At 40.3% G+C, this 27285-nt stretch overlaps 3 protein-coding genes across 3 annotated transcripts; all 3 read right to left on the minus strand.

The window, feature by feature from the left end:
- Window positions 1-10233: 10233 nt before the first annotated feature.
- On the minus strand, window positions 10234-17807 carry plk3 (polo-like kinase 3; the record flags this gene model as incomplete). Its single annotated transcript, XM_079215358.1, has 15 exons — window positions 10234-11369; window positions 11518-11628; window positions 11828-11957; window positions 12096-12258; window positions 12727-12810; window positions 12930-13050; window positions 14042-14157; window positions 14434-14560; window positions 14771-14969; window positions 15118-15213; window positions 15686-15773; window positions 15909-16038; window positions 16298-16414; window positions 16537-16644; window positions 17592-17807. The coding sequence occupies 15 exons, from the start codon at window positions 17805-17807 to the stop codon at window positions 11172-11174; spliced, it is 2004 nt and encodes a 667-aa protein (XP_079071484.1). The 3' UTR covers window positions 10234-11171.
- A 1468-nt stretch (window positions 17808-19275) lies between these two features.
- Window positions 19276-23244, minus strand: cacybp (calcyclin binding protein). Its single transcript, XM_079218288.1, has 6 exons — window positions 23144-23244; window positions 21794-22004; window positions 21577-21673; window positions 21388-21487; window positions 20777-20871; window positions 19276-20408 (listed from the first exon to the last, which is right to left on the minus strand). Exons 1-6 carry the CDS (start codon window positions 23159-23161, stop codon window positions 20234-20236), a joined length of 696 nt encoding a protein of 231 aa, XP_079074414.1. The 5' UTR covers window positions 23162-23244; the 3' UTR covers window positions 19276-20233.
- A 370-nt stretch (window positions 23245-23614) lies between these two features.
- On the minus strand, window positions 23615-25318 carry mrps14 (mitochondrial ribosomal protein S14; the record flags this gene model as incomplete). Its single annotated transcript, XM_079228934.1, has 3 exons — window positions 23615-24195; window positions 24396-24560; window positions 25250-25318. The coding sequence occupies 3 exons, from the start codon at window positions 25316-25318 to the stop codon at window positions 24013-24015; spliced, it is 417 nt and encodes a 138-aa protein (XP_079085060.1). The 3' UTR covers window positions 23615-24012.
- Window positions 25319-27285: the final 1967 nt, after the last annotated feature.

Raw genomic sequence — 27285 nt, forward strand, 5'->3', positions numbered from 1 at the left:
TTTTTTTATAAAGTCTTGACTTTGACTTTGGGGCTAATAAAGCCTCCTGGGGGTGTTTGAAAACACCCCCCACATCTCAATGTACACAGCACAATGTGTCCCATTGATATGTGTGAGCGGGCCCAGGGTTCCTCGTCCTACAATAAGCTCTTATACTACAACAGATGGAGTTGTAGCTCAAACATACTTGTAGTAGGAGGCTTTTCAGAGTCTTGATTGTCAAACAGAGAACGTAGCCTTCAGGGGAAAGAAAACAAGGCCTGTCTTGCATACAAAAACGCTTCTCAGTGAAAAGGATAATCATTTAGTTGAAACAGATTGGGCCCATAATTCTGACTTGATGATCTTGTGAGCTGCTGGATCAAATGAGTAATAACGCCCATACAGACATGGAAATTGAAAATTTTATTTGGTAATTCCTGGCACAAAATTCCAATGTGTTTGTGTGTTTCACACTTTACCGCATTTTGTCATATTACCAAATGAAAATGTTCATAGTTCATAATGTTCATACCATATTTTTCAAGCTAATACATGTCCTTTAAGTTTCCACTGTGATGGTTCACATGATTCTCACATGCAGAGATTTTCAACCAAGAATCACATGGGATTTTCCATACTGAGGGAAGCTAAAGGAAACTAAACACCGGAAGTACATTTTTAACCTTTTAGTGTGATAAAAACAATATGACAGTTGTTTTACTACATGTAGTTAATGACTGGACTGTCCTGGGATTTCAAAGACGAAGAAAAAAGACTTTGTGTTTTTAAACCAACATGGACAATAAATCCAGTTGTATGTGTAAAAAAATGCAACAGTACCTGAACTCACATCGTGACTCATCCATCTCTATGACAACTTATGATGAAGAAAATGAGCTAAAAGCAAATTGGAGCTGGACTTTCTTTGTCAAATTAAACGCAACAAAGCCACACTAATAACAGTCCAAGTTAAAGACACAGCATTTATTTTCTCCTTTTCTGAGGACATATGTGTAATTTACTATATTGAACTCATTACATTTGGATCTGGACAAAACACGTATGATCACGGCTGCCGGATGACCTTAATATTTCCATTGTCAGACCTTGAGGCTTAAGATGATGATTATATCTGGAGGAAATCAGGTTAGTGCAGACAAAATTGCTGCCTTGCTTGTCCCTTTGATGACTTTGCTCATAAATTGTTCCCGGGTTTTGGTGTCTGTCATGTGAGCGCCAGACCTGGCCGGGGAATGCCCTTCATCACCTGTCATATGAGTGGAGGAGCAGCTGATCTGTTCATTCTCAATGATCTCATTCAGCCGGGCATGAGCTGTCCATCCCATCATGCTTCCAATCACATGAGTGTTGTTGACCACGGTGTGGTCTGAACGCTTGACTGTGCTTCTCATACGCTCAACTTCACTTTCAGTACATTAATTTAGTGGTGATGCTGGCGATGACGATTGCTGACAGCACATGCACTGGAAACAATGAAGCAGTTATTATGGTGATGAAGTCACATATCTACAAACTCTTTTTTTTTTAGATGCTGCTGCTGCTTTGGTATAAAAACATCATTCTGATATCAGATTATACTCGATGATCGATTTAAATTGCCTAGACATATAAGTAATCATCAGTGTACAGTGTCTATGAAAAGAAAACCCTGTAAAAATCCCCTTTAAACCTAATCTGGAGACTCTGGGTATCCTCTGCATCACTTTCTTTGGGCCATCTGTTTACAGGCTCTGTGAGTTTCTGTCTTGTCAGCAGTCTCTTCCTCGCTAAGACATTAGTGGATTAACAGTCTCTCACACAAAGTGTTTGCACATTATTCAAGGATGTGGACACACTGTTTCCAAAAAGATGAAAAAATGCTGTCTCATAGGGAAAAGAAAGAGAAATAAATAATAGTCCAGTGGCAATACACACAGTGTAGTAAGTATATGTTCAGAAGTTAAGTCTTGTGTTTTCCCATCCTTGAGCTTGCCGATAAAAAAAGTTAAATGAAAAAGAGAGGAGTTATCAAGTTGCAATTAGTGTTTTAGAAAAACCTTCTAACAGCTCTATTCCCGGTAGACATTTGCACGTACACTCAACATATTCACATCTTGCAAAGCCCTGTTTCATGTGGTTCAAACATCGGAAAGTCAAATGCACCCCTGACTCACCTCACTAAATAGGATGGAGATTTTGAATACTTTTAAAATGTAAAAACTGATGTAAGAGTCATACCTGTGTAACACTGATATTCCAATAGAAGTCAACTGAAATGCTCCAACTGAAGCTGATTTAATCTTTAATGTTCATAACCAATGGAAAAATCAACATGGAAGAGTTTTTATTTAGCTTTGTCTCTCACAAGTTGTTTTTTTGCGTGGGCACTGTATCTGGCTTCCTCTGCACCTGACAAACAGGAAAATGTGTGTGGTGTGTGTGTGTGTGTGTGTGTGTGTGTGTGTGTGTGTGTGTGTGTGTGTGTGTGTGTGTGTGTGTGTGTGTGTGTGTGTGATTACCACAGGATGTAAGATAATCATAGTTAATCTTTCCACAAAGTACAACACACACACTGTAGCCCCCTGTCCCCTCACCCCTCTGTGACTTTCAACTCTATAAATAGTTTTTCTCTCTGTTTCCACGTGTTCGCATGAGTTTATTGTGTGTCTAAGTGTGTATCTTCAGCATGCCCACACACACACACACAGAGCGAGAGATAAGTGAAGGACCGTCACGGTTTTGACTTGGCTCTGATCTCAGAAGGCTGAAAGCCATCTGATCAGTTATGTTGTCATTATCAGCTCACTTGTATCAGATATCAAAGAAGTGATGTAGGCTTACTGTTTACCATCTGTTACTACTAGACTGCTTCATGCATGTTCAAGCTCATAACTGCACTAAAAGGGATTTAGCATTTAAAGACATTTGAGTGTTTCAGTGACTTAAAAAAAATTAGTTGAAGTTTAGTTTTATCCAAACAACTGCTAGATTGTTTTGCTGTGAGACATTTTTGTTTTAATTGATAACATAATTCAGACCCAATGTAGAATGTGTGAGAAATTATGTGGTAATCAGTTTGGACACCACACTTTACAGCAAAGACGTTTTACTACTCAGATCCTATAGTAAAATTGCAAATACTACTTTGTGAAAATACTCCACTACAAGAAAAAGTCCAGCTTTCAATGCCTTACCAAAGTAAAAATGTTGTAGTATATCAGCAACATGTAGTGTGAAAAGTAAAAGTAGTCATTGTGCATGAAAATGGTCCCTGTTAGTATATAATGTTATTGGAATAACATTACTGGTACATTAATGTGTCTGTTGCATTTTACTGCTGCAGATGTTCACGGTTGTGCTTATGTTTAGACCTTTACGTACCGTTGGGTAGTTTAATCTACAGCAATGCACCATATTCTATAAAATCATCATATGTTTGTAGCGTCATTGTCCTGTGAGAGTCACGCATCTCTAAAAGGTATTTGTGGTGGTGCATTTTCCAGCTGATCCAAGGAGTGTGTTTGAATATTGTCCTTTCTCTTAAGAGGACCATTAAAGGAAGACCATTAAAGAAACACCTCATCATTCAGCTTATCAGAAACATTCAAAATCAGCACATCTGGACATACGTGGTTTTCACTGGACGGGAAGGGCATGAAAAACTGTAATCTGAAAAGTAACTGCCAGACAGTGTAGTAAACTAAAAACTAAAATGATGTCTCTGGGATGTAGAGTATACATTTGTATAAAATGGAAATACACTTGAACTCAAGTAGAGTAATAAGGTAAAAGTACATACATTTCACCACCGGAGCCAAGCTGTCAGCAGGAGGGAGGAGCAAGTCAGCACATGTATCTGAAAACGAGTACTGCTAAGAAAGGACAAGCTCTGCATTAAAGGTTTTATAATGACTAACACTTTCATATCAAATGTATATGCAGCCCTGATCTATAGCACTAGTCCAAGCATTCACACAGTACCAGTAAAAACATATGTTAAGGGGCTGAGGATACTATTCTGGTTAAAAACATTAATTGACAGTTTCTGAAAAGAAAAAATATAAGAATTTAAAAAAAGAACTGGGATTATTTTTTATGTGAACAGATAATTTCTCCTGAGGGAGAATTCATTTTGTTAAGGATGTGGATGGGAAAGCCATAAACATAATACTATGTGGGAAACGAATGTGCGGATCTGAACAATGCATTAGGATGTACCAGGTCTGAATGCAGAGTCGTGGGAAGGGAAAGAGTCTGATGCAACTGATGCACATGACTCAGGAACGCTTGTTCCTGACTGGAAACGAGTGTGAGCCGAAGAAACCCTTCAAAAGCAAAAACCAACCCACACACATTCACACTAGGCCTTGGCTTGCGGCCTTGGCTGGACTCCATATGAGGAAAGAGCATTACAATGGCCTCACACACACACACACACACACACACACACACACACACACACACACACACACACACATGCACACACATATGCACACACACATGCACACACTGAAGGGGGCTGGGGTGGAGAGAAAGCTCTTGAGAAAACACAAGTTACTAATTAGTTGAAATTGTCCCACATCAGATGTCTGGCAGAATTCCTCCTCTCCTTGTCCCCCTCATCTGTCGCCCTCCAGATGTTTGACTTCCTGATACATTGACTTTGGTTTTAGTGCTGTTTCATGTTCTGTTGCCGCAGCAGGATATATTGTGGTTAATCATTAGAGAGGATGAATAATGAGCCCAGCTGAAACACCAAAGAGTATAAGAAGAAAGACGATGCAGAAAAACAGGAAAAATATGTTAAACATGAGGTAGAGAATACGTGTTTTAATAGATTTCAAAGGCCTCCATCTGTGTATAGAATATCTTGCAATATGACTTGGAAGTCTGGAGGAGATCAAAATGGCAATGAATTGGAAATATAATTTCCATGTATGCTCTTAAAAATGAGACTTCCTGATTAGGCAAACAACCACTAGTGAGCACGTAGCATTTTGAAGCAGTATATAATGTATGCAGCCGTCAAGTGTATATTTAAGAACCTTTTTCAGGTTCTTGTTTTACAATGAATAAGCAGGAAATGTCCAAAAGCCATCCTGAGACAGAGTTTTCTGCCAAGTCACAGAGTAGCATGGCATTAGCTTATGGCCGTCTGGCGACAGTCATCATTTCAGCCCACAACATGCATGGCTATCAGCTAGAAATGTGAATCCTGCTTTTTTTTGGGGGGGGGACCTCTTGTGTCAGATATTTCTGTCAATTATGAGTGGTTGCGTCCTCCACCGTTATCATTGTAAGCTGCATGTGTCGTGCTAGAATGAATGGTGTAGTAACAAGGGGTCTTAACAAGCCATTGAAATAGAGAGAGACAAAGTGTGAGAAAGACTGTACACTGTTTTCAAACTCCACAATGTTGGCTTGATGGTTTTTTCTTAAAAAGGCCCAGGATTGACAACTTAACCTTCTTTTCCTCGTGTCACTGAGGTGGTAACTGATTTACTGGAACGTGGACAGAAAATTTCAGTCTGGCAGCACAAGAGTGGACGGCATTCTCCTTTGTGCTTTTAATGGGAAACAGAGAGAGAATCGTAAAAAGGAAACACACATTTCCTGTCGGGCTGGTGTGTGACGTACACAAGTGTCTGATGCACTCCTTAGCAGGCAGGAATGTGACATCAGCAGCAGGATCCCGCTTGAAGGAAACGCCGCAGCCAACACAAACACAGCCAGAAAAAGATGTTGCCAAGGGTCAGTGGAACAGTGCCAGAGGAAGGGAAGGATGTCCCCTCTTTTGACTCCTCATTTTCCATGCCACCCACTTGGCTTTGCATCACACTTAAAGATGCTACAGACCACAGCAGTAATGGTGATCTCTCCCTTTAACTTTAACAACAAAAAAAGAAGAAAAGCAGTGTTGAAATGTGAACCTCACACACACTTACGCATACTTACTCACACATAGAAGACACACAAACTCAACATCATTTAGTTTTTGGCAGACTATTTTCCATAAGGGAGTCATCAATAAAGCAGTTTTACGAAAACCAACACACGTAAGTGGAGAGTGTTATGATAGTGGGGGTTTGGATACAAACACGTACATATCTTTATCCATTCAAGAGAGGCAGACATGGGAGCGGATTTGTAAGACTGACCAGTGTCATGGCTTTTAAATTGAATTTGAATTCATTTTTTTGACAGAGATAATGCAATTTAACATAAGAATGAAGCTGAGTTTATATGACAAATGTTCAACTCATCTACCTAATTGGGCTTTTACGTGTACACTGTAATTAAAATATACAGCTTTAAATACAATGAAATGAACTCAAGCTAATTGCCGAGACTATACCATTACTTTATTTTTCTCAGCATAAAGGGACTTTGAATTTTTCTTTACTGTGAAGTACTTCTGGTCTCGACTTTACAGATGTCACACGTGTATCCTTCCACACAAAATCATTTCAGACTCGGGAGTGGGTGGGTGACCTCACCATATAAACATAAAGTCATATGACATGTTAGGGGGAATTATCATTTTGTAAATGTGTGAAAAGTATGATAGCACTACTTACAGTTATCACTACAGTTTATGTAGGAGGTTAATTACCGTGTGAATACTTTACTCTCTCTCACACAACCACACACACACACACACACACACACACACACACACACACACACACACACACAGCATTTAGGGTCAGGGTAACCATTGTATTCAACTTCTGCTCAAACAGAGCCATTGAGTGTCACCAGGCTGATCCAGACATGTCCCGTCATGTCACAGTCTCACTCCATTTACTCATTTCCAATGACAAAGTGACACATTTAGACAAACAGATTTTGAAAGCTGAATTTAAATTGCTCATTAGTAATAATTAATGACCCATTCAACTCTGTTAATCGTGATTTTGCAAACTATTTGCAGACATGATAATTTGATCAGACTAAAAGGGAAAAAAGAAAGAGCTGAGAAAGCATATTGCTGAAGTGAGTTGGCATATTACCATTGAGGCACATTTGGTATACTATGAAGGAAATTATTTGATGCTGAAATTCCTGGACAGTATCTAAAGAGTGTATTGATACTGTGTAGGGTAGGTGATGCAGTTTATTCCATTCCAATCACAATTTTTTTCTTTTTAGAAAAGCACGATTCATATAAATATTATTAATGAAGTGGTCAACTTTTATGATAATATATGCTCATGATTTCTCCTCTCCATTCTTTATTGCAAACGAGCTGCTGTTTTTGTTTGACGGATAAAACACATTACTTCCAGCAAATCAGTTTTCTTTTCCTGGAAAAGGCAACACATGTTGGAGCTTTCAAAAACTGAAGATAGGATGGATTGCAAATGCATTACATCGTTCTGTAAAAAACTTAAAACTTCAATTAATTGATGTCACAGGTTAATAATCCTTGTGTCCTTTTGTATACACACAAACACATTCAAACATTACTAAATTAAGTCGAACTGTGCAGTGCTGACTGTCGTACGCGCTATTTAGACGTCTTCATTTTTCAAGTCTTTATCAACGCTGTGAGGAGGAATTCCTCTGCTTTACACTTAAGATGCTTAGATGAGGAGCTCACATGTCAGTGGTGTTACTGCTCAGTGATGCAGGGAAACACGAAAAGATTATGTTTAGAAGCTCCTCTTTGTAAAGAACTGTGTTGTCACATGAAACATAACATTTTTCTGCCAAGGAAATGGTTAAATCCTTTAGGATAGATGCAGATCTGTGGTGATACGTTATGCTTGTCAAACGACGCTAGTAGCACACACCTGGGCCCTATTTCTCGTACCAGGCTTACTGAGTTAGCGGGCTAATTTTCAGGATAAGATGACGTAGGTCAGGCTTTTCGGTTCTTTGAAGCAAGTTTAGAAAAATCACCATAGCGACACATCAAAATCCCTTAACCTGCTCCAGAGCAGGCTAACTGAAATTCACTGGATAAACTGGCCACTCCCACCGGACAAAAAAGGCAGCTCACTTCCTCATTGAAGGAGCGATATTAGTTATATTAGTTTTATAGGGAGAGAGTTCTTTCAGATCGCCAGGATCCATTCTCACATCCTGATGACTTCCTGTACGCGGCAATATAGATTCTGCTGACAAGGAATCATTTATTTACGGGAGCTTTTCGAGCCACGGACATTGAACACCACAGGCGCAGCCGATTAATATATTTATTCGTATACTATACTGCCAGCAGGCACATTTAAATAAATATAATCTGATTGATTTGGGTGATGAAGCACTTAAAATTTGCCGACACATTTCCCCAACACTTACGCATTTAACTTGTCTGATATATTTGCGACGCTTGTGGCGGTGTTAAGATGCGTTCACACCAACAACGTTGCAAACGCGTTGTGAATATTCACAACGCCTTTGCTGTGAATGATTAAGGTAATGAATTACTCATATGCTTCATGTTCAGCTCTTGCTTGTCAGCAGAGAAAAAAGAAGAGTTTATTTGCCATTGTACCGTTAGAACATCGTGGTGCCAGTGCTCGATTAGTATCCCTTCTGAAGAGTAGCGGGCACGCGCATTTATCCAGATGACTGACGTCTGGCTAGAATTAACGACAGTTTCAGCACGGATCTTCCGTGAAGAAGCAGAGTTAGCCTGAGGTCAATCATCTCGCTAATTTAAACTGGATAATAGGATTAAAATAAATAGAAAAAAAATAGATAGATAAAATTTGCTCGACTTTGTTGAGCCAGGTACGAGAATATTATTCCCAGATGTTTACAGCCGTTTGGCAATACATCAGGTGAAACGTAATGCTTGCGTCTTCTCAATACACAACTATACCTTCATTCATCATGTTCTGACAAGGTGTCTTGCGTAACGTACATATTCATTCTGTGTGGTTGGCAGAAGGAATTGTTTGCCACAGTGGTGCGATAAACAATAGAAACGTGTCTGGAGTTGTCAGTGATGTGGTGCTTACATCTACTCAAGCTTCACAGAAAGGATAAACAGGCCCTGGAGTCCACACTGAAACCTTAGTCAAGGTATGCCAGACAGCCCCAGCCTGAACACTGGAGGCATGCCCAATTACAAGACTTATCAGGCCTTCCGAAGTTGCCCTCGAGAGTTGGCACGGACACTTCTCAAATTCATTTCCTGCGCTTCCTGCTATGTCGCGTTGATCTCGTATACGCTTTTACCCCAGTAAAGGGTCAAGCTACTTGCCAATACATCCATAGAATAGATACAGGAGTCAGGGAAGGACATTTTAAAAGAGAGTTTGATTTTAGCAATAAAAACCAGGGTAAGATCGCACAGTCTGAAAAACAAATGTCATCTGCATAGTGTCCGTGTCTAACTTTGGCAGTGAAAGCTCTTCAGGATCTACTTTATTCACCCACTGCTGTTAGCCAATTTTGAAAAGAGTCAAATTCCTAATGTCCTGGGAAATAAAAATGTTTCACTGAGCAACAAGTGCAAAATGCATTAATTTTCAATAAACTTTATTTTTGTCCCATTTCCCCCCCAAATATGTTGCATACAAAAGGTGATCGGAATTGAACATTTCCTTGTGTCAAGACCATAACATTTACACAATAAATAAAAAAAACATGTATAAATAAAAATATAAATAAACAGGACATTATGTGCCAAAAAATAAAGACTCTTCTGAATTGGCAGATGGCTTTCACAATGTTGTTTTTTTTGAAAAACACATGTACATAATACTTGCATTCCAGATCACAGTTTTTAGGATATAACTCTGGGTTGAGAAAGCAATGTAAACCGATAGGGATTACAGTACAATGTTTTATCTTTTCCTTAGTAGATATTACTGGGATATATACTTATGATGCCAGTTAAAAGCTTATACCAGGTAGTGAGTGTAGTGCTATTGGAATTACTTCGAAACTTTGCTCAAAGTAAATCCCACCAGTAAAACCCATCTCTCGCATCTCGTTTGTATCCAGTTTGACATTCACAAAGGGTTGTTATTGCACTATACAGACATCCCTCAAAAAGGCACTTTTATCCCCCCCCCCCCCTCCCCACTCATTTTCCAACCAACAGTTTTGTTTACTAGCACGTGGCACGCACACATTCAACTACTGTATTGTGAATTAAAAACTGAATTAAAATAAAAATGCCTTTTGGTATCTAGTTAAAATTAATAAAATATAACATGTGGTAGTAAAAGGTTTCACTTTCCAGATGAATTTACAAAAAAAAAAAAAAAAAAAAAAAAAAAAAAAGTGCAAAATTGTGTCGCTCCCATAGGCCCTTTAGTATGCCGTGTACCACAGTGAAATTTGTTACTAACAACCATGACAAAAAAGACGCGATGTTGGATCAGAAGAGGCGATAACTTATTCCGAACCTTAGCATCACCAAATAAGGCCAGGAATGTCATTTGTGCATGCAAGGTCAAGATCGTAGTGTGATCCTAAAATTGGCTCAAATTTTGTATTTAAACAAAATAAAAGAATGTGTGCACCATAGTCCAAACAGGCCAGAAACCAACCGAGGGTACTCTCTCCAATCAAACTGCAGCTCTTCCCAAAGCAACTCTGCTGTAAGATCAGTTCCAATCAAAGTAAACTGCGTAAATGACCTTGCTGCTAAAACACTTTTGGAAAATAGAGCCTAAAACTTATTCCAGCTGCAAGATTATCCTTGTTCTGCTGCAAGCAAATAAGACAATTTTAGTGTTTAGATACCTTTGAGAAACCATGACTGGATTATCTGCTATCAGGGGAAGCTGAAATGAAGCAGTGGTTTCGAGTGAGTGAGGGAAGGTAATTGGGGGTTTGGGGTGTTCATGTAGGCAGCTGCCTGGGAGGGATCCATCATCTCAGGTCAGGTAGGAGTCTCTTATATTCGGTATCAATGCCTTCCGGGTGGATACCTTTGAGGCATAAACTGGCCAGGCACAAAACCTCGAAGCAGAACTTCCTTCTTACTGCTTGATGTTTATCAAGGTCAATCAATCTGAAAAATCGGCTGCCAGTTCAGAAAAGAATATTTGCTCAACTCCTCCGAGCAGCCTTCCATCCGTCAACTGAACAGGGCGTCGGCTCGGCACTGCCTTGAGAAATGTTATCAACCAGTCAGGCTGACTCGGAAGAGGTGTTAACCAGTCAGATGGCCTCAAAGGCATCTGCCGATCAGGCAGCCTGGGAGGCACGGAGCTGTGCCCTCAGGCATCAGCGTGGTGTTGGAGAAGCTGGACCACGTATCGCAGTCGGTGTCTCAGCTCGGAGGTGCAGCCCATCTCATTCAGCATGCTGAGGAGGTACGTGCATGAGACGCGCTCCCGGCTGATGTAGGTGAGCAGATACGAGTCATCAGTTGACTTGCACAGGATGATCTTGGTGTGGTCTGCGTAGAAGTTAACCTGGAAGGGAGTAAAAACACGGCATGCATGTAAGAAGAGGTCCGCAATCCAAAGTGGGTAAATGGCTTTTCCCGTAACTTGGTTTACAGTGCTGCATTACTTGATTTATTTTAAATCATCTAGGACTAGAATTAATGAGTTTTCAAACCTGTAATGTGCCATTGTTGAAGAGCATGACAAGAGCATGGTCTGTCTTCACCCACTGGAGCAGCAGGGGAGGACAACCTGATACTTGATCCTCAAAGTGCAGATCTCCACCCTGGAGGACAGAAAATATTTGGTTTAGATCATAGACTGCTTAAAGTTAGTTTAAATCAAAAATATATATACAAGGGCTTTTTCCTCAGTAGATAAAACTATGTATTCTGGAATTCAAAGCATGCAGTGATTTAGTATCCGATTCGTCAAAAAATAAATAATGGCTGCCGTCTTGAAGCTAAAAACTAACTTGCTCATACCTCCATAAGGTTTTGCTCCATGTAGTTGGCCATGAGATCCACAATTTGTTTCTGGCTGCGCAGCTGCTCAGGTAGACAGTCGGCAGGGAACGTGAAGTGTTTGTTGTTTGGAAAGCAGTAGTGGACTGTCCTGGTGAAAGGGAAAGTTAAAGCGTTATGGTTTGATCCGAGACGAGAAATCATTTTAAATTCAGGATCATCAGCAAAGACTTGGAGTCTCTTGGCCCAGTCTAGTCATAAAGTAGTTTTAAGTGCTTATAGTACTTACTTGCGTTGGTCACAAAGACTGAGCCGCGTTCCTTCATTGAAGAGCACGCCGATGCTTTGGTTCGAGAGCTGGTAGCCAAAACCATATTTGTTTGAGTAGTCGACCCATTTAGTCACCCACAGGAAGGACTGGGGCCTGGACAAACAGGGTGGGTTTCTAGTGGCTGGAGAGAGGAGAGAGAGAAAAGGTTAGGGGCTTTGGAACAATTTCACCGCATACTAATATCCATCCAAAGTAAATAGATGACAAAAAGTTGGGTTTATTTTTCCAAAGTCTACAAGTCAGCATTTTACCACACTAGACATGCTAAGAAAGTCATAAGCCTAAAAAGGTGCTCTCGGCTACATGAGTCAGCAGATATTCAGAGGATGTGAGGAAATGGCTGAGGCTCAGAAAATATCTGGTGGATTAAACTTGAATGATCTGCATCATGTGTAATTTAAGGCAACAGAGTTCACATTTAAGGAAGCATCATTTTTTAGGCGTACCGTTTTGTGGCTCTACAGCTCTGAGGCAAGGATTTGATGTTGCGACTCAGCATGTCCAAGTATTGTCTTGTGGTTAGGCACATCGAGCTGATTTGCCAAACACAAGTCAAACGATTATTATGCTTTGAGGGCAAAAGTCCTACCTGCAGGCATGGTGGCCAGGCAGCTGTTGAGAACTTTCAAGGCTGATTCAGACACAGTTGCAGGGGTCAGGACGTCCTCACATGCTGGAGAAAAGGTATTCAAAAAAACCTTTAAAACATAGACTAGTAAAAGACAAAAGGAATTAATATGCAATGAAATATATACAGTACATGCATTTAAAGAAAAGTATTGTGAGGCCTACGTTCTGTGCTGCTGGCCGTGGTCCCCTTGAAGGAACGAGAGATTGACTTCCTAGATTCCTCCTCAGCAGGAGTCGCTTCCAGGGGCACGGAGCCAACCACCTGACCGATGGGAGAGGGCACCTGAGAAGCAAAAATAAATAGATTTAATTAATTTCATGACAAATAAATAAATTAGTCATAATAAAAAGGTAACAGCAGAGTTACGAAAAGCCGCATGAGACAAGTCTGAACACTCAGGTCTCCTTTATTCTGCTACAGCTTTAACTGTTGATGCTTCACTGACGGAACTATTTTTATTAACAGTTATTTCAAACTGCTTTTGAAATATGATGCAGGTTTCATGTGTACTTTCTAATGTCGCGTTAATATACGTTTTTTGACGTAATATTGTGGCGATCCATTTTCTAGCATGTCAAGTTTTCCTGCAAACATGAATTTAAAATAAAGTAATAAAAGGAGGGTAAACTAGGTTCTTTTGATGACTAATTTAGATCAGCATGTGCTCCCTTGATTGGGACCGCGTTTCTCAGCACAGGCCCATCAATGCATTTGCGCTTAATAAAAAGCAACTAGACCGGTCTGATTAGGGATCGTCCAACTGAGCTTCCTGCTGTTGTGGCATTCAGTCCCAGCTCTGGTGAGAGTCGTTTTAAAATGAATACAAGACGGTTTATAGTAGGATTAAATATATGTAGAAGAGAACAGGATGGATTTAGCCAATAATGCAGTTGAAGTTTTCCAAGATCCCAGAGGGAAAGATAAATAAAAAAATTCTAAATCTATTTAAGAGCCAGTCCTTTATACTTTTATAATTAAAAACATAATTCATTGTTCAAATAATATGGCAGTCTAAGCTGGTCTTTGCAATGCTATTCTGAGGGGGAAAACTCCCATTCATAATTTAAGACTGTTCATACCCAATTTCCATAGCACTGCCATTTAAAGACAGCTTTGTCTGAAGGAACATACTGCAAGCTTACTTCAAACACATAAGGAAAGGCCATTATCTGTACTTCTGTATTACTTGTGGGACTTTATTAGAACCTGAACCTACCATGCTTGTGTTTAAAGTAAAGGCAGACGCAGGACAGAAAAAAGATGAACTATGTACCTCATTGGGTCCCACTGTCTTGTAGCTGATCTGCCTGTTGATGGAACATTTAACGATGCCAGACACCAGCTTGGAAATGTCTTTGTCATCTTTTTCCTCGCATGGGATCTTCTCCGCTGCAAACGCAAGATTTTTGCATTGTAGTCACATCAAATATGTTGTTTAAAAACACCGACGGCACTTCTTTGGCACGCTTGAAGCAAAGCCGAAACTGACTGCAATCTGGTTCTTCAGTTTAAACATCAGTTCTCGTCAGACAAAAACCAGATTGCCGAAGTGACAGGTGTCGCATAATTACATTTGGGAAGGGACAAATACGTAACCAACAGATGACTTTCAAAGAGATGATAGTCTTCTATTGTGTCTGTCACTTGACTGCTGTGCTAAAATACCTTTTGCCTTCTTCTTGCCAAAGAAGCTCTTGGCCATTTTAGTGAAGAATTTCTTGGCAGGGCTGGGAGGGTGGAGCTCTGGCACCGCCACACAGCTGCTTGGGGGAAGTTTATCAGGAGTGAAACCCTGGAATAAGAAGAAAAGGCAGAGCGGATGAGGACAATGCAAGTGGGGGACAACATAATGATGATACAACAAGTGGCGACAAGAGATTTTGTGTTCTAGTTTCAAGCACCACCTCTTTAGCAAATGGCAAACATGTCCAGGAATGGATGAAAGTCAAATCCCATAGCATGGTTTCTTTAAATTGACTAAATAAGCACGACTTTTGCATACTTTGGTGAAGAATTCATGGTTGAGGATTTGATCCAGTGCCAGTCTGTCGCTGGGGTTTTTCTGCAGGATACTTGAGATGAGTTTCTGTGCGGCGGGGGAGAGCGAGGATGGCAAGTTGTACCGAACATCCTTTATACACTTGTAGGTCTCCTTCAGGTCAAGAGTCTCAAACGGAGGGTTGCCGCACATCAGTGTGTACCTGAACGGGATACAGCAAGGCAACCATTGGTCAACTCAAGATAGAAAATGGTTGTTCAGACAAAATTGAATTTAAAAAAAGATGGCGGTTGGGTATCACGTCCTCATTCCCACAAGAAAATGTCATTACACAAAGCAAAAACACTCACATGACGCATCCGAGGGACCAAACGTCAGACTCTGTGCCGTGGCCCTGTCTGTTGAGCACCTCGGGGGCCAAATAGTTGGGAGTCCCACAGATTGTTCTGAGAAAAAAAGTACAGGATATATTTAATGCTTCAAAGTGCCTTCTGTAGATGCATCATGCCAACAAGGAAGTAGTGGTTGAGGCCTTTTGTTTGCTCTCTGCAGCATTCATTCCACAGGAAGGCGTCAAACTGGTATTGAAACTCTGCTCTAAGCGCTACATTTAACTGCCACTTTGAAACCGGTTTCGCTGGGTACTTACTGAGGGGAAAGTTGTCGTAGGAGGAATGTGCTTGGTAACTGACGTAATGGTTTTATGTCAATGTAAAGCTGAGAAAATACCTTAGGCTGTAATGCTCAGGTTTTTGGATTGTCATGTTTATGTCCAGTAGCTGCCCATGGAGCAGCAAAGCCTTTTCAAAGCTCAAATCTGGGTATAAATGATACTAAAAATATCACTCTTCAACCCTCGGCTAGAAAAAATACTAAAGTATTTAAAATAGTGGGAGTTGGGCAATTAAAAATGCATACTTTTTCCTCAGCTCGACCGTCTCCAGCTTGGCGGCGAGGCCAAAGTCTCCCAGCCGCAGCTCCATGTTCTCGTTGACAAAGAAGTTGCCTGAAAAAGAGACAAAAACATTTGGTCAGTCAGCATTCCGCAGATAACATGTGCCTGCCCACCAAAGTCACGGCAGATTCCTGGGATGCTTGTCATGTGAGTCTGCCGCCAAGTTTCGGTCATATGCGCACATACCCAGTTTGAGGTCTCGGTGCAGGATTCCTCTGCTGTGGATGTACTTGAGGCCGGATATGATCTGTCGGAGGTAATAACGCACTTCTGGCTCTGTGAGTGTGTGTCTCGCCTTCCAAATGTGCGCCAGGGACTGTAGGGACAGAGCAATCAATGAGTGAACTGTCAACCCCGGCATCCATCAGTGCATAAATCACACATAGCCACAGTAGAATAGAAGGTAGATGCTGCTGTAATTCAGGTGGGTGCCTGGGACTCTAATGATTAGGCTTCTAGTTTATCTTGAGTAATGCAAAAAACTGTATATAGTCTCTATTGTGCCACGGAGGAGTGTTACAAGGCAAGCAGCATACAAGCAACACACAGTGCAGACTGTTGTCCTGAAGTCTCACCTTCCGACTGCAGAGCTCGAGGAAGATGTAGATGTTGTCTTGGTCTTCAAAATGATGAGAGAATTTCACCACATGCTTGTGCGACAGGGTTTTGTGGAGCTCAATCTCATTTGTGATCTGTTCAAATTTGACAATTTGTCAGTTTGGTGTGCATATTTCAATACCAAACACAATTCAGACGTTGAAATCAGGTCGTGCAGGGGCCTCACCGCCAGACGTAAACAAGCTCGGTCACGTACCTTGTCCCTTTGGTGCGGTTTGGACACTCTGCTCTGTGGAATCACCTTCACGGCGTACATTTTGTTGCTGGAGAGGTCCGTCATCTCGTAGCATCGAGCAAAGCCACCCTAAGGGAGACAACACGGGAAGATCAGTTAAGAAAAGCAGCAGGTTGAAAACCTGCATTGGCCATAAATAATGTGCCTCAATGACGATTCTTTGATCAATAGTTGTACTGCAATCAACATGATTTAGCCAATGAAAGGTTGGTGTGGAGGCAAAGGTAATCAGAGAGAGGACAGATACGGGATTAAAATGTATGGCGCATCGTGTCATAGTCAAGGTAATAAATTGACAAGCACCTTGTGTTATAGTGTGCTCCGATCTGCTTTTCAAAAACAGAGCAACCCCTATCGTCATGTTTACTGCAGTTTTTTTTCACGCATTCCTAGATGCTATCAAGACACATATGCTTGAGGACATGAGGGTTGAGGCAGACAGAGCTGCTGCATTCATTAACCGTGAAACTGGCAGAGACGTTTCCAGCTCTGCGGCAGGCAGAAGATTTTTTTTTTTAAATAACTTGGCCGGCAGCCCGACGCAGCCTATCGATGACCAGCAACATGTTGAGACAGCCGCTCCATTCATACATCGCACATACATGCGGTGTAAAAAACATTACAGCGGCTCCTGAGAGTAGAGGAGCCAGGGAATACAGATGGATCATTGGTTTAACAGTAGTCTGAGACGGCATTCAAATGCGAGGATTCTGGTGATAAAACAATTCTTCATCGACTTTTATAAAAAGGTGTTGCCAATCATGTGTGCGCTCGGGGAGCTGGGCACACCTTGCGCCTGATTCAGTCAGTAATGACGCGCACAGCGGGGGGTTGGGGGGGGGTTGGTCACATCCACCACGAGGTCATATCCCCGCATTAGTGTCACGCCTGGAATATGACTAATAATTCATATAAAAAGCTTCCGTGTGGACCTCAATCAGCGGTTTGTTAATATAGATTCTGGAACAGCTGGTCGCCTCGCGAGACAAGCACATGTAACATGTAAACCTCCGTACCTTTCCCAGAAGCTTCCCTTTGCTGTAGGATTTCCCCGTTTTGGAGTCCGTCACCACCTGAGCCAGCTCCGGTTTGGGTTGTTCGGGTTTATTCCTGCTGGTTTTCACCGGGGCAGAGGGCTGTTGGGGTCCTCGCTCCGGAGCTGGCTTAAATAAATCCGCATTCATGGCGTGGCACGAAACGCGTTGCGCCGCGGTGAAACAGTCGGTATCCATCAAACACAGTGGCGTGAATAATCAGCTCGGGTATATAAATATATCTCTATGTATGTATATCCCTCTCGCGTATTCTCTCAGTGGTTGGTCTGATGCGTCCGCCTAGTCCAACTCTATCTGGCGTGTCTGGGTCCTTGCGAGGCTATATAGGCGAGCAGCGACGTCACGGGGCAGGGGGCGGGGCCAGGTGGTGCACTGGTGGAGAAAGTCCAGACGAGTTGCTCTGATATAATCTCTCTTTTTTCTCCTTTTTTTAAGATCTGGAGAAGAAAAAATGAATGAAACAACTCGTGAAAAAAAAATATGGATCCAACTCGAATGACGCTGTAACCCGAGGGGGGAGGGGCAATGCTCGTCATGTTTATCAGTGTGCAAGGCACGATCACTTTAAGAATAGTTTATTCTAACAGCAAATGTTTTATTTTTACTCAACCTACTCTAACTGTTTGATTATATAAAGGAGCTTGTGTTAAGAAATGTGTCCACGTGAATAACTTACCACACGTCAAAGTATTCTACCTTTAATACTGAGCATTGAGATAACTTAATGCAATACAACTTAGTGAAACATCTGCTCAATTAAACACAAAATGTGAATGATGATGATTCCCAGTTAACCACACGTAATTAATTACAAATCGTAAAATGTTCCGATGAGTCTTGTGATTTCGAAAAACTTCTGTCAGAGCAATTAGTTTGTGTTTCTGCCCAAATCCTCAGAATACTACAAAATAAAAGCACACATTTGCAATCAATCTTGGGTTAGGTTCATCCCGCTTGTGTGTGTGTGAAACCCCCAAAGTAACTCATGTGATCTACTCATCGCTGCTGCCACCTGGTGGACAAAACGTGCAGCTCGAAAGATCGTGCTATGCAGAACTGATTGTATGAATGATTCAAAACTCTCTTTTTTCAACAGTCTACATTTGAACTGAACTGAAAGCTGCAGAAACAATAATGGGACAGTTTGTGTCAAGAATTGCTCATCTTGCTACTCCTGCACTTGGCACTTTACTTTACACTCGTCACTTTCACAAGACTTCATTCTGTGCACTTTTTTTTAATTTTAACTTAACTTGTTATATTCTGTAGATCCAATTGCCAATATCCAGTAGACACAATTGTAAATATTCATGCTGTGTTTATCGTTAAATGTTATGCACCTCCCGCCAGGACACATTCCTTGTATGTGTAAACGGTATAAATAAATGGTTCTGATTCTGATTACTATATACAAATAAATACGTAGATAAGTCCAGGTTGTCAGTCTTGAAATAAAGTATCACGTTGTTCTGTGAGCAGGCAGGCATGTGAGGGCATATCTAAATTATGACTATGCAAATTGCACCTCTTGAAGTCATGATGACAACATGAATACTGGGCCTGACAAGTCTAATAAATGGTCGGTAAACTCTTCTGACTTCAAAATCAGAGGATAAAAAAAGGCAAAGAAGACTTGGTTCAAGAAATATATTGGTGAGAACGTCATGAACAACCTGAGGGCAACAATACATGTACGACTATAACAAAAGCACAGGTAACAAAATCAACATAATTAAAACATACATTTGAGATATTCACCAATGCTGGTGGGAAATAGGCAACTTCAACCGTGCTACTGGAAATTGAGTGGCAAATTTGTCAATACAATGAAAATACAGCAGTCACATGAAGGAATTACAAAGTGTTTGAGAGCTTTACACTACGCAACAGGAATGGGTCAAACACATTAAACGTCAAACACAGACCTATGTAGTAATGTTCGTTATTACACTGGACTGATGCACAAGCAGAAATCTCTCTGCATCTATCATTTGAGCTTTTTATGGAATGACAAAAAAAGAAAGAAAAAAGGCTGACATGAAGTTGGTAAAGGAAGTCAGAAGAGCCCTCTGGTTGTCTTCATTAAAAGGAAGATGAGCATGACTTTAGCAAATGAACACTTGGAAACATCTTCAGCTCCGGTTAGCTGCACAGGAACAATATTATGATGAGACTTTACAGAACACATCTGAGGTATTTTATGAACCCCGGTCAAATTTAAACTGTGACTTACTAACAGACATTATTCTCAAAAAGAACAACTGCATTGTTGTCCTTTAAAACATGAAAACTGACACTACCAAACAAAGTGACCAATGCTGCAGTTTTTTGGGGATTACAGTAGCCAATTGTTGGACAACGCCCTTTTGTTTGCAAGTTAATGGAAGGTTTCTGCATTGTGTTCCATGACATTTCAAAGCGAGGCCATCCTGGGTTTTGATGTTAATCCAAAAAAACTGTATTCATGAGCTGTACACAATTTATAGATTTTGTGAAAATATGATTCATATATTGTACTCATAACATTTAATATTCAAGTCATGTCAAATGCATCCCTGGCAGCTGTCACTTGGTGCTTCTGAGGACACGCAAGCGAGTGGAGTTCAGAGGTCCATCATGTCTTCTCCTCCCCCTCCTCCTTGAACTTTCTTCTCTTGGGACTCTGACCAGGCTTTGTTGATGGTTCTCTTCATGTCGTCATCTCCCTCGGTGTAAATCTTCTTTAGCATGTTCATCAGACCATCACTGGGGTCTGCATTCTCATCAACATTGGGTTTACTGTTGAGGGACAATAGGATAAGAGTTTGTATGTATTTATCCAAATAGCTGGGACTCATCCTCATCCTGCATACAGGACAGTGACATCTGGCTCACAGACATGGTACTGCACTGCCATGCCTCAGAGTGCTGTAATTGGCCAGACGTGAATACTGGCAAGTGTACAAATAGTTAGAAAATAATGGTCATTATGGTGTCTTTTTTCTGCTCACGCCATTGTGTCCTTCAGTAGTAATAGTGGTACTTATCACCTTGTACAAATTAATTCAGTGGCAGCATGCAGTGGCCATAATGTCACCTTCAATCCCAGCTTTGTGCAAGTAACTTGAACTAAACTTAATCAATGTTCCTGATTTATTTAAACTTACTCTTTATCTTTAGCCTGCTTTTCCACCATTGTTAGACAGTCCCACTTCTTTGTCGTCTGCTTCTTGCACATGACCAGGACCATGTCTGCTTTTATCTGTTGATGGGAGGGAAGATGGTCAAAATGCTTTTCAAAAGCCAACAGGACTCTGCTGCTCTGTTTTCCCCAAAGGTAAGCAGAGTGAACAAAGGGTAAGCACTGAGCCTGAATCCAGCAGTTGGCAAGACAAGGGACTACTAGATACCCATGTTTCTTTGTTGTACAGATCCTGTCAAACATTTAGCGACAGTACTTACCCATCATGACTTGATTAATCAGTGCAGTAAATCAAAGATTTTTACTGCTTATTTGTTTTGAAGTCTACTCGCTGCCCTTTAGTGGTCACAAACCACTCAATGGAGTTCAACCCAACAGAATCATCCTTTGCATATTTCTGCTCCAAACTAAAAAGGTACCAGAACAGATGTGTGTGTGTGTGTGTGTGTGTACACAATCTATAAATACTAAAATGGTTCCAAGCTGTAAAGAGAAACACTCAAGCAAAACAAAACTCGTGCCACTTTTGACCAAAATACAGTCTATTCCTTTAAATTATGAATACGCTTTGATCACCTTTTTATAGCTGTCCTTTTCATCGATTGGACACAACAGGTTGAGGATTGTCATCTGATGGTTTTTCCCATCAAGATCCTTTACCAACACAGAAAAAGACCTGCAAAAGAGAGGATTAGCAAACACAATGAAATTAATTGTATGATTGGTGGCACATGATTAATGTATATGTGTTAATTATCATCGTACCTTTCTGTAAAGTTGACCTCCACATTTTCTGATGGAATTTTATGCACATCCTTCAATGTAAGGTAAATTTTGACAAATTTGTCCGACTGGTCCCATGCTGCATAGAAGAGGCAAAAGTGTGAACATTGGTTTTAAATGCTTCTCACCGCTTGCACACATCTAAACAGTTGTACTTTCTCACAAATGACTGGTAGTTTTTCTAAACCATGGCACATACCATAGTTATTGATCTTGACTGTGTATGCTGCTTTAGAGGCAGCAGATGGATCGGCCTTTTTCCTGGCTTGTTTCTCCTTTAATTGTCGTTTGACTGTGAGCTCCTTCTCCACATTCTTCTGCTCCTGCTTTAGCACCTCCTGCACTCTTTTTCTCTCTGACTTGTCCAAGAGTGACCCCAGCTCTAGAAAATCTGCCTCCAACTGGTTGATCTGTATTGGAGAAACAATTCAACCACTGAGTAATGCACAATTTAACAGAACATTGTTGTAAATTGTGCTCATTTCTCAATTAGTTGATCAACACCTCAGGACACATCTCAAGTTAAAAAAAATACTAAATATTTGCTTGCACAAGTGTTGCTTGAATGTCACTTCGTTTTATTTAGAATATTTAGGGTATAATTGTTGTTACTGGTCAGGGCAAAACATTAACTGTATGACCGGATTGGGGTAGCCCAGAGGGAGTAATAATACATTGTGTTTTACACTAACAGCTTAAATAAAAAATGATGTTCGTTCAAGCCCGACAAATGCATTGTTATTAGTTAATTTTTTCCTCTTTTTGCCCAGTCCTATCTATCGCAAATCCCCATGTAGTTGGTTATGTCAAATTGTACACTCAAGCGACATTAAGAATCACCTCTCAGAGACAATACGAGTAATGTATGTTGCCTTGTGAAATCAGTGTACTGGAAGAGGCCCGATTACTCCATCACTGCACGTGAGTGGATGTTGAAGCAACTTGGATGATAACGTAAATCAAGAAGTGCAAGCTAACTGTAACTAACTAACTAACGCTAGCTAATACAAATGCATTGGGACATAGCATTTGTATTAGCTTGTGCACTCTTGGCTCTAACAATTTAGACTTTCAGAAAAATACGCCTCTCAGTAATCCCTCCACTTTCTCCTCGATACCGGAGACAAATAACGAGCTTCGCATTAGCTCACGTTACTTATGTTGACAGTACTTTGCTAAAATGTTCCGGTAAACTCCAGTCAAAGCTAACTATCTTATGGCAAGCTAGCTAGCTATAGTCACAGACATGACTAGGCATTGCTATTTCTTGAAAGTACGCTTTCAATAAACGTTACATTTCGATTAAAAAAGTACTTCTTCACCAACGATAATAATAATAATAATAATAATAATAATAATAATAATAGCAGACTTTGCTGGTTAGCAGTTGCTTAGTCATTTATTGACGGTAGCTAGCGTAGCATTGTTAGTAGTAGATGTCACAAAAAACGTTAGATCGCCCTACAGATTAGCTACATTAATTAAGTTTATACAAATCCTAGTTTGGTTCTGATGGCATACTCTAAACTGAATAAATCATTCCGTTTACCTGTTCGGTTACATCCATTGAGTCTGTCAGTTATATTTGCTAAATTCAGAAATGTGTTAGCTTTACTTCACAAGTCTGCTGCAGTAGCATCACCGAATACGGTTCTTCTTCTTCTTCTTCTTCTTCTTCTTCTTCTTCTTGATTGTCAAACCAGCCTACGGGCGGATTGACCGCCACCTACTGGACTGAAGTGTGGACATCCACAAAATATACAAATTAAAATACATGATCTCACTAATTGTTCTTTTCAGTAGTTAATTGCATAATTATTTATTATTATGCCTTTCAGACTAAACATCATAACAAAACATGAATGGATGCTACTTTGCTACCACTCACCATTTAATTAGTACTACCGATTTTATTATTTTCACACTATAGTGTATGATCAAATAATTTGTATTATTTGTTAAAATATACATTTCATCAATTGCATACAAAATAAAAACAAGACAAGGGAAAGGGTTAGTTATGTACAACAATATTTATTCATCCATTGTGTTACATGGACATTTAGTCACGTTAGAATTTCCTCTTTAAATATGATGTATTTAGTTGTTTTTTTAGAAGAACTACAAGAAAACAAAGCAAATAACCAACAGAAATGATAATTAATTATCTCTTTACCATATACAAAGTACTACAAATATGCCGCCGTAATCTCAGTGGATTAATTTTGAACATTAACATATTTTTGGCATGTATGAGTAGTGGCTGAACCGTTTCGTCCCAGTCAGTACCTCTAAAGATCCCAGACACTAAAAGACCAAAACAATTCTGTATTGAAACCTGATGTCCTGCTTCTGACAATAACCACCGACAGAGCTTGTTTATTTAATTTTTTTATATAATCCAATTTGACTACAGTGTCACCACCTTGCCCTCAGAATCCCTGACATCTGGTTGTGGTCAGCCAAGTGACGGAAGACAATTCGGCTCAGTCGCCACCTCCGCTTCACCCCCCGAGGTCTGGACGTCATCACACACCTGTTGCGTATTCTCACAGGACAGCTGTCCCTTGGTAATGCTGCAATTTCTTTATCCGCCACCTCCTGCAAAACATTTTAAAACTGAAATTATAAGGAATTATTTTTTTTCACCTTTGGATGTTGGTTTCCATGAATCATCTTTCACGATGATCACTACATATTTGATTGTGGTTAAAGTTAATAGATGATGACATTGCATCATCGCTCAGTTCTATAAAACACTGACAAAAAGTGGCAGTTTGAGGAGAAACATTGTGTTGTACCTGAAGCTCTTTGGGCAGGATGGTGTTCTTCCTCAGTGCATTGATCCGTAACCTCTCATCAGCGTAATCAAAAGCCATCTGTCTTCTCTTTACGTCCCGAAGCATCCTCCAGTCGACGTAGTAACCTCTCACCTGCTCCACGGCCCCCCAGCAGCTCCTCAGGGCCTGCACACAGCGTTACGGCAGTGGTTATACACAGCTAATATTATGGGATATTATGAGTGGGGCCCTAACCGACTTGCCGGAAACAACAACAAAAAAGGACCCCAACCAAAAAATGTTCTGTGATCACGAGGCTGAGGATTGGGATTAATCTACACTGTTATGTGCTACGGCCAGGTAGAAGAAAAAAAAAAAGTCTTCTAAATAGTCAAATAAACGTTCTTTCTTTCTAAAAATCTACAGCCATTAGTTTATGTATTTTAGTACTTTGAGAACACTGTAAAGTCGCGTAGGATGGAACTCGTGTGGTAGATTTATATGATATGTAACGTTATATATGATCATACGAGAACAGCAGGTACACGGGACAGTCCACTTCGTTTAGCCTTCCTATATATCTGTGTTTCATTGGAAACGAGGCTTTCGTTTGTATATTCATCTATATAAACTAAACACTTGATAACAGTTTGCAAATAAATGGGTAGTTCGTTAGTTAATACAATAAAAAAAGCCGTTCGTCAGTAATCATAACTAATGTTAGCTTTAGCTACGAAGCTAATGTCAGAGAGCTAGTAGGTTACCCCACTAGTTACTACTGAAAACGTTGCTTTCTCCATACTCATAAATCTGCGATACAGTCATATTGAAAAACATTTAAACCCCCAGATATAGCGTTACAAAAAGTAAGTTACCTGCTTCGGGGCGCAGACAGTAGAATAAAGGGCATTTAACCCTAAACATGTTATCCTGTGGGCCGCCATATTGAATGATTTTGTTCTACAGAACAAACGGGAAGAAGAATGACGGCAAACGGGAGATATCGCCACCTATCGACCAGGAGTGGGAAATGATACGTGGAAACACATCTGCAGGTTTTTGTAGATCAATCCTGGTGACATACTTTTCCGACCAATGTTGCTGTCAATTTATTCGAATTTTTTTTTTTTATTATTATAGTTTGACATTGAAAATAATGGATAATCAAGAAGGTGGATATCCCCTTTGAATACATCATATGTATTATTATAAACATGAAAGACCTACTGCAGGACAAGGTGGTTCACTTTGTGACAATTGTAAATTTATTCTGAGACACTTGATTTCAAGATTAGATTTGGTTGCACATACCAGCTGTACCCTTTTGCAGCTTTGATCATAGCAGGAGTCAAGTCCTTTTAGACTCCTGTCGTACTACACAAGAACCAACAGGTGGCAGTGTCGTTCTATGAGTTTGCAGGTCAGACTCATCACCCACCAAAGGAGTGTGGTCCTTCATGCTGAATCTAAACCTTATGTCTGACTGAAATCCCATTCTTCAATCTTCTGAAACACCAGACACATCTCTACTCCCCTGACACCACTAACAATGAAACTCTTTACTCTTGAATACTCTCTGTATTAAGGAAGTACATTGATAAAACAGTGCACTTCTTTTATGGTTCAGTAGGGCACGGTTCTAAAAACATTTTTATAGAAAAGAAATTTAACAATCACAGCAGATTCCATTTAAGTTGTCCTAAACAATCCTCATTATGTTGGAGCCTTGAGCGAATGCATTGCTGGATAAATATTAACACATGACAAACTGCAGGCTGTGCTTCCGCTATAAAGAGCAACATCATGAAGCCGGCTGTAAAGGCTTGAATTAAATGAAAAATTAAATCGCATCAATGTAGCTTATATAACAGACAGTGGTATGTGTAAACCTGCCATTACATATATACAGTAACATCAATTGTCTTTTATTTTCTGGTTTAGTAGGCAACAAATCTTTTACATGGTTGTCAAGCAAGAAAAAAAAAGTTTTTGTTCAGTTTTTGAGATTTAGAAAGTACAGCATTGCCATTTGCCAACAGCAGTGAATCATAGTTCAACAGTTTTTTGGCCCTCAGTTGGTTTTGGCTTAAAACGCCTGAAGTGGCTTTGCCAAGAACACCAGGAGGGCAAAAGCATTCCCTCTGTAATGTCTTTTACCCCCATAGCAGAGAGATGTCAAAAGAGAGGATCTGAAAGGTAACCTTCTACGTTTCCATGTATTGTAAAATGTATGATAAAGGCCAGGCTGCCAGGTTCTGCCAGCAATAGTAAAGCTTTGTGTTGGTTGGCGAAAATACCTTTCTGCTGGAGGAGTTTAAACACTCTTTCTGTAACTGTTTGACAGTGTGAAGAATATGTGTATTATGCTTACAATGGCTCATGAGTTCAATGACATTGTCTGTCAGTTGGCATCAAAGGAGCAATTGAATATAAAGATGTCATGTAGCCAGGTGTCTTAACAGCAGTGCAGTTTCATTCCTTACAGAGGATGAAGACCTCAGGCTGGATCAAAAGCAAAGACTTGGGAGATTTGGGGGCAAAGCCATGCAATATAGAACTGATCTGTTTCTGAGATAGGTTAAGATTACTCACCGGCACTGCTGACAAGTGGTCTCATCCATGAAAATGACAGCAGTGCAGTGAACATGCAGGGTCAAAATGATGTAACTGAGGCTGAGCCTATTGTACTTTAGTATTGAAGCACCATGTAGAGTTTTAAAAGGCACTCTAGAGACCTTACTGTCATCTAATAATGCCCAGGTACATGAATGGACGATCTGCATTCCAAATAGCACATGCTTGTTTTGTTTTTTTTTCCACACAAAAGGCATCAAGATATGTATCATGCAAACATGAAAATGTGACAGGAAGTAGTCTTTTTCCATCCACATGGTTGTTTGGTACAGTTTAA

The sequence above is a fragment of the Taurulus bubalis genome (genome assembly GCF_910589615.1).
Source record: "Taurulus bubalis genome assembly, chromosome: 1".
Lineage (NCBI taxonomy): Eukaryota > Metazoa > Chordata > Actinopteri > Perciformes > Cottidae > Taurulus > Taurulus bubalis.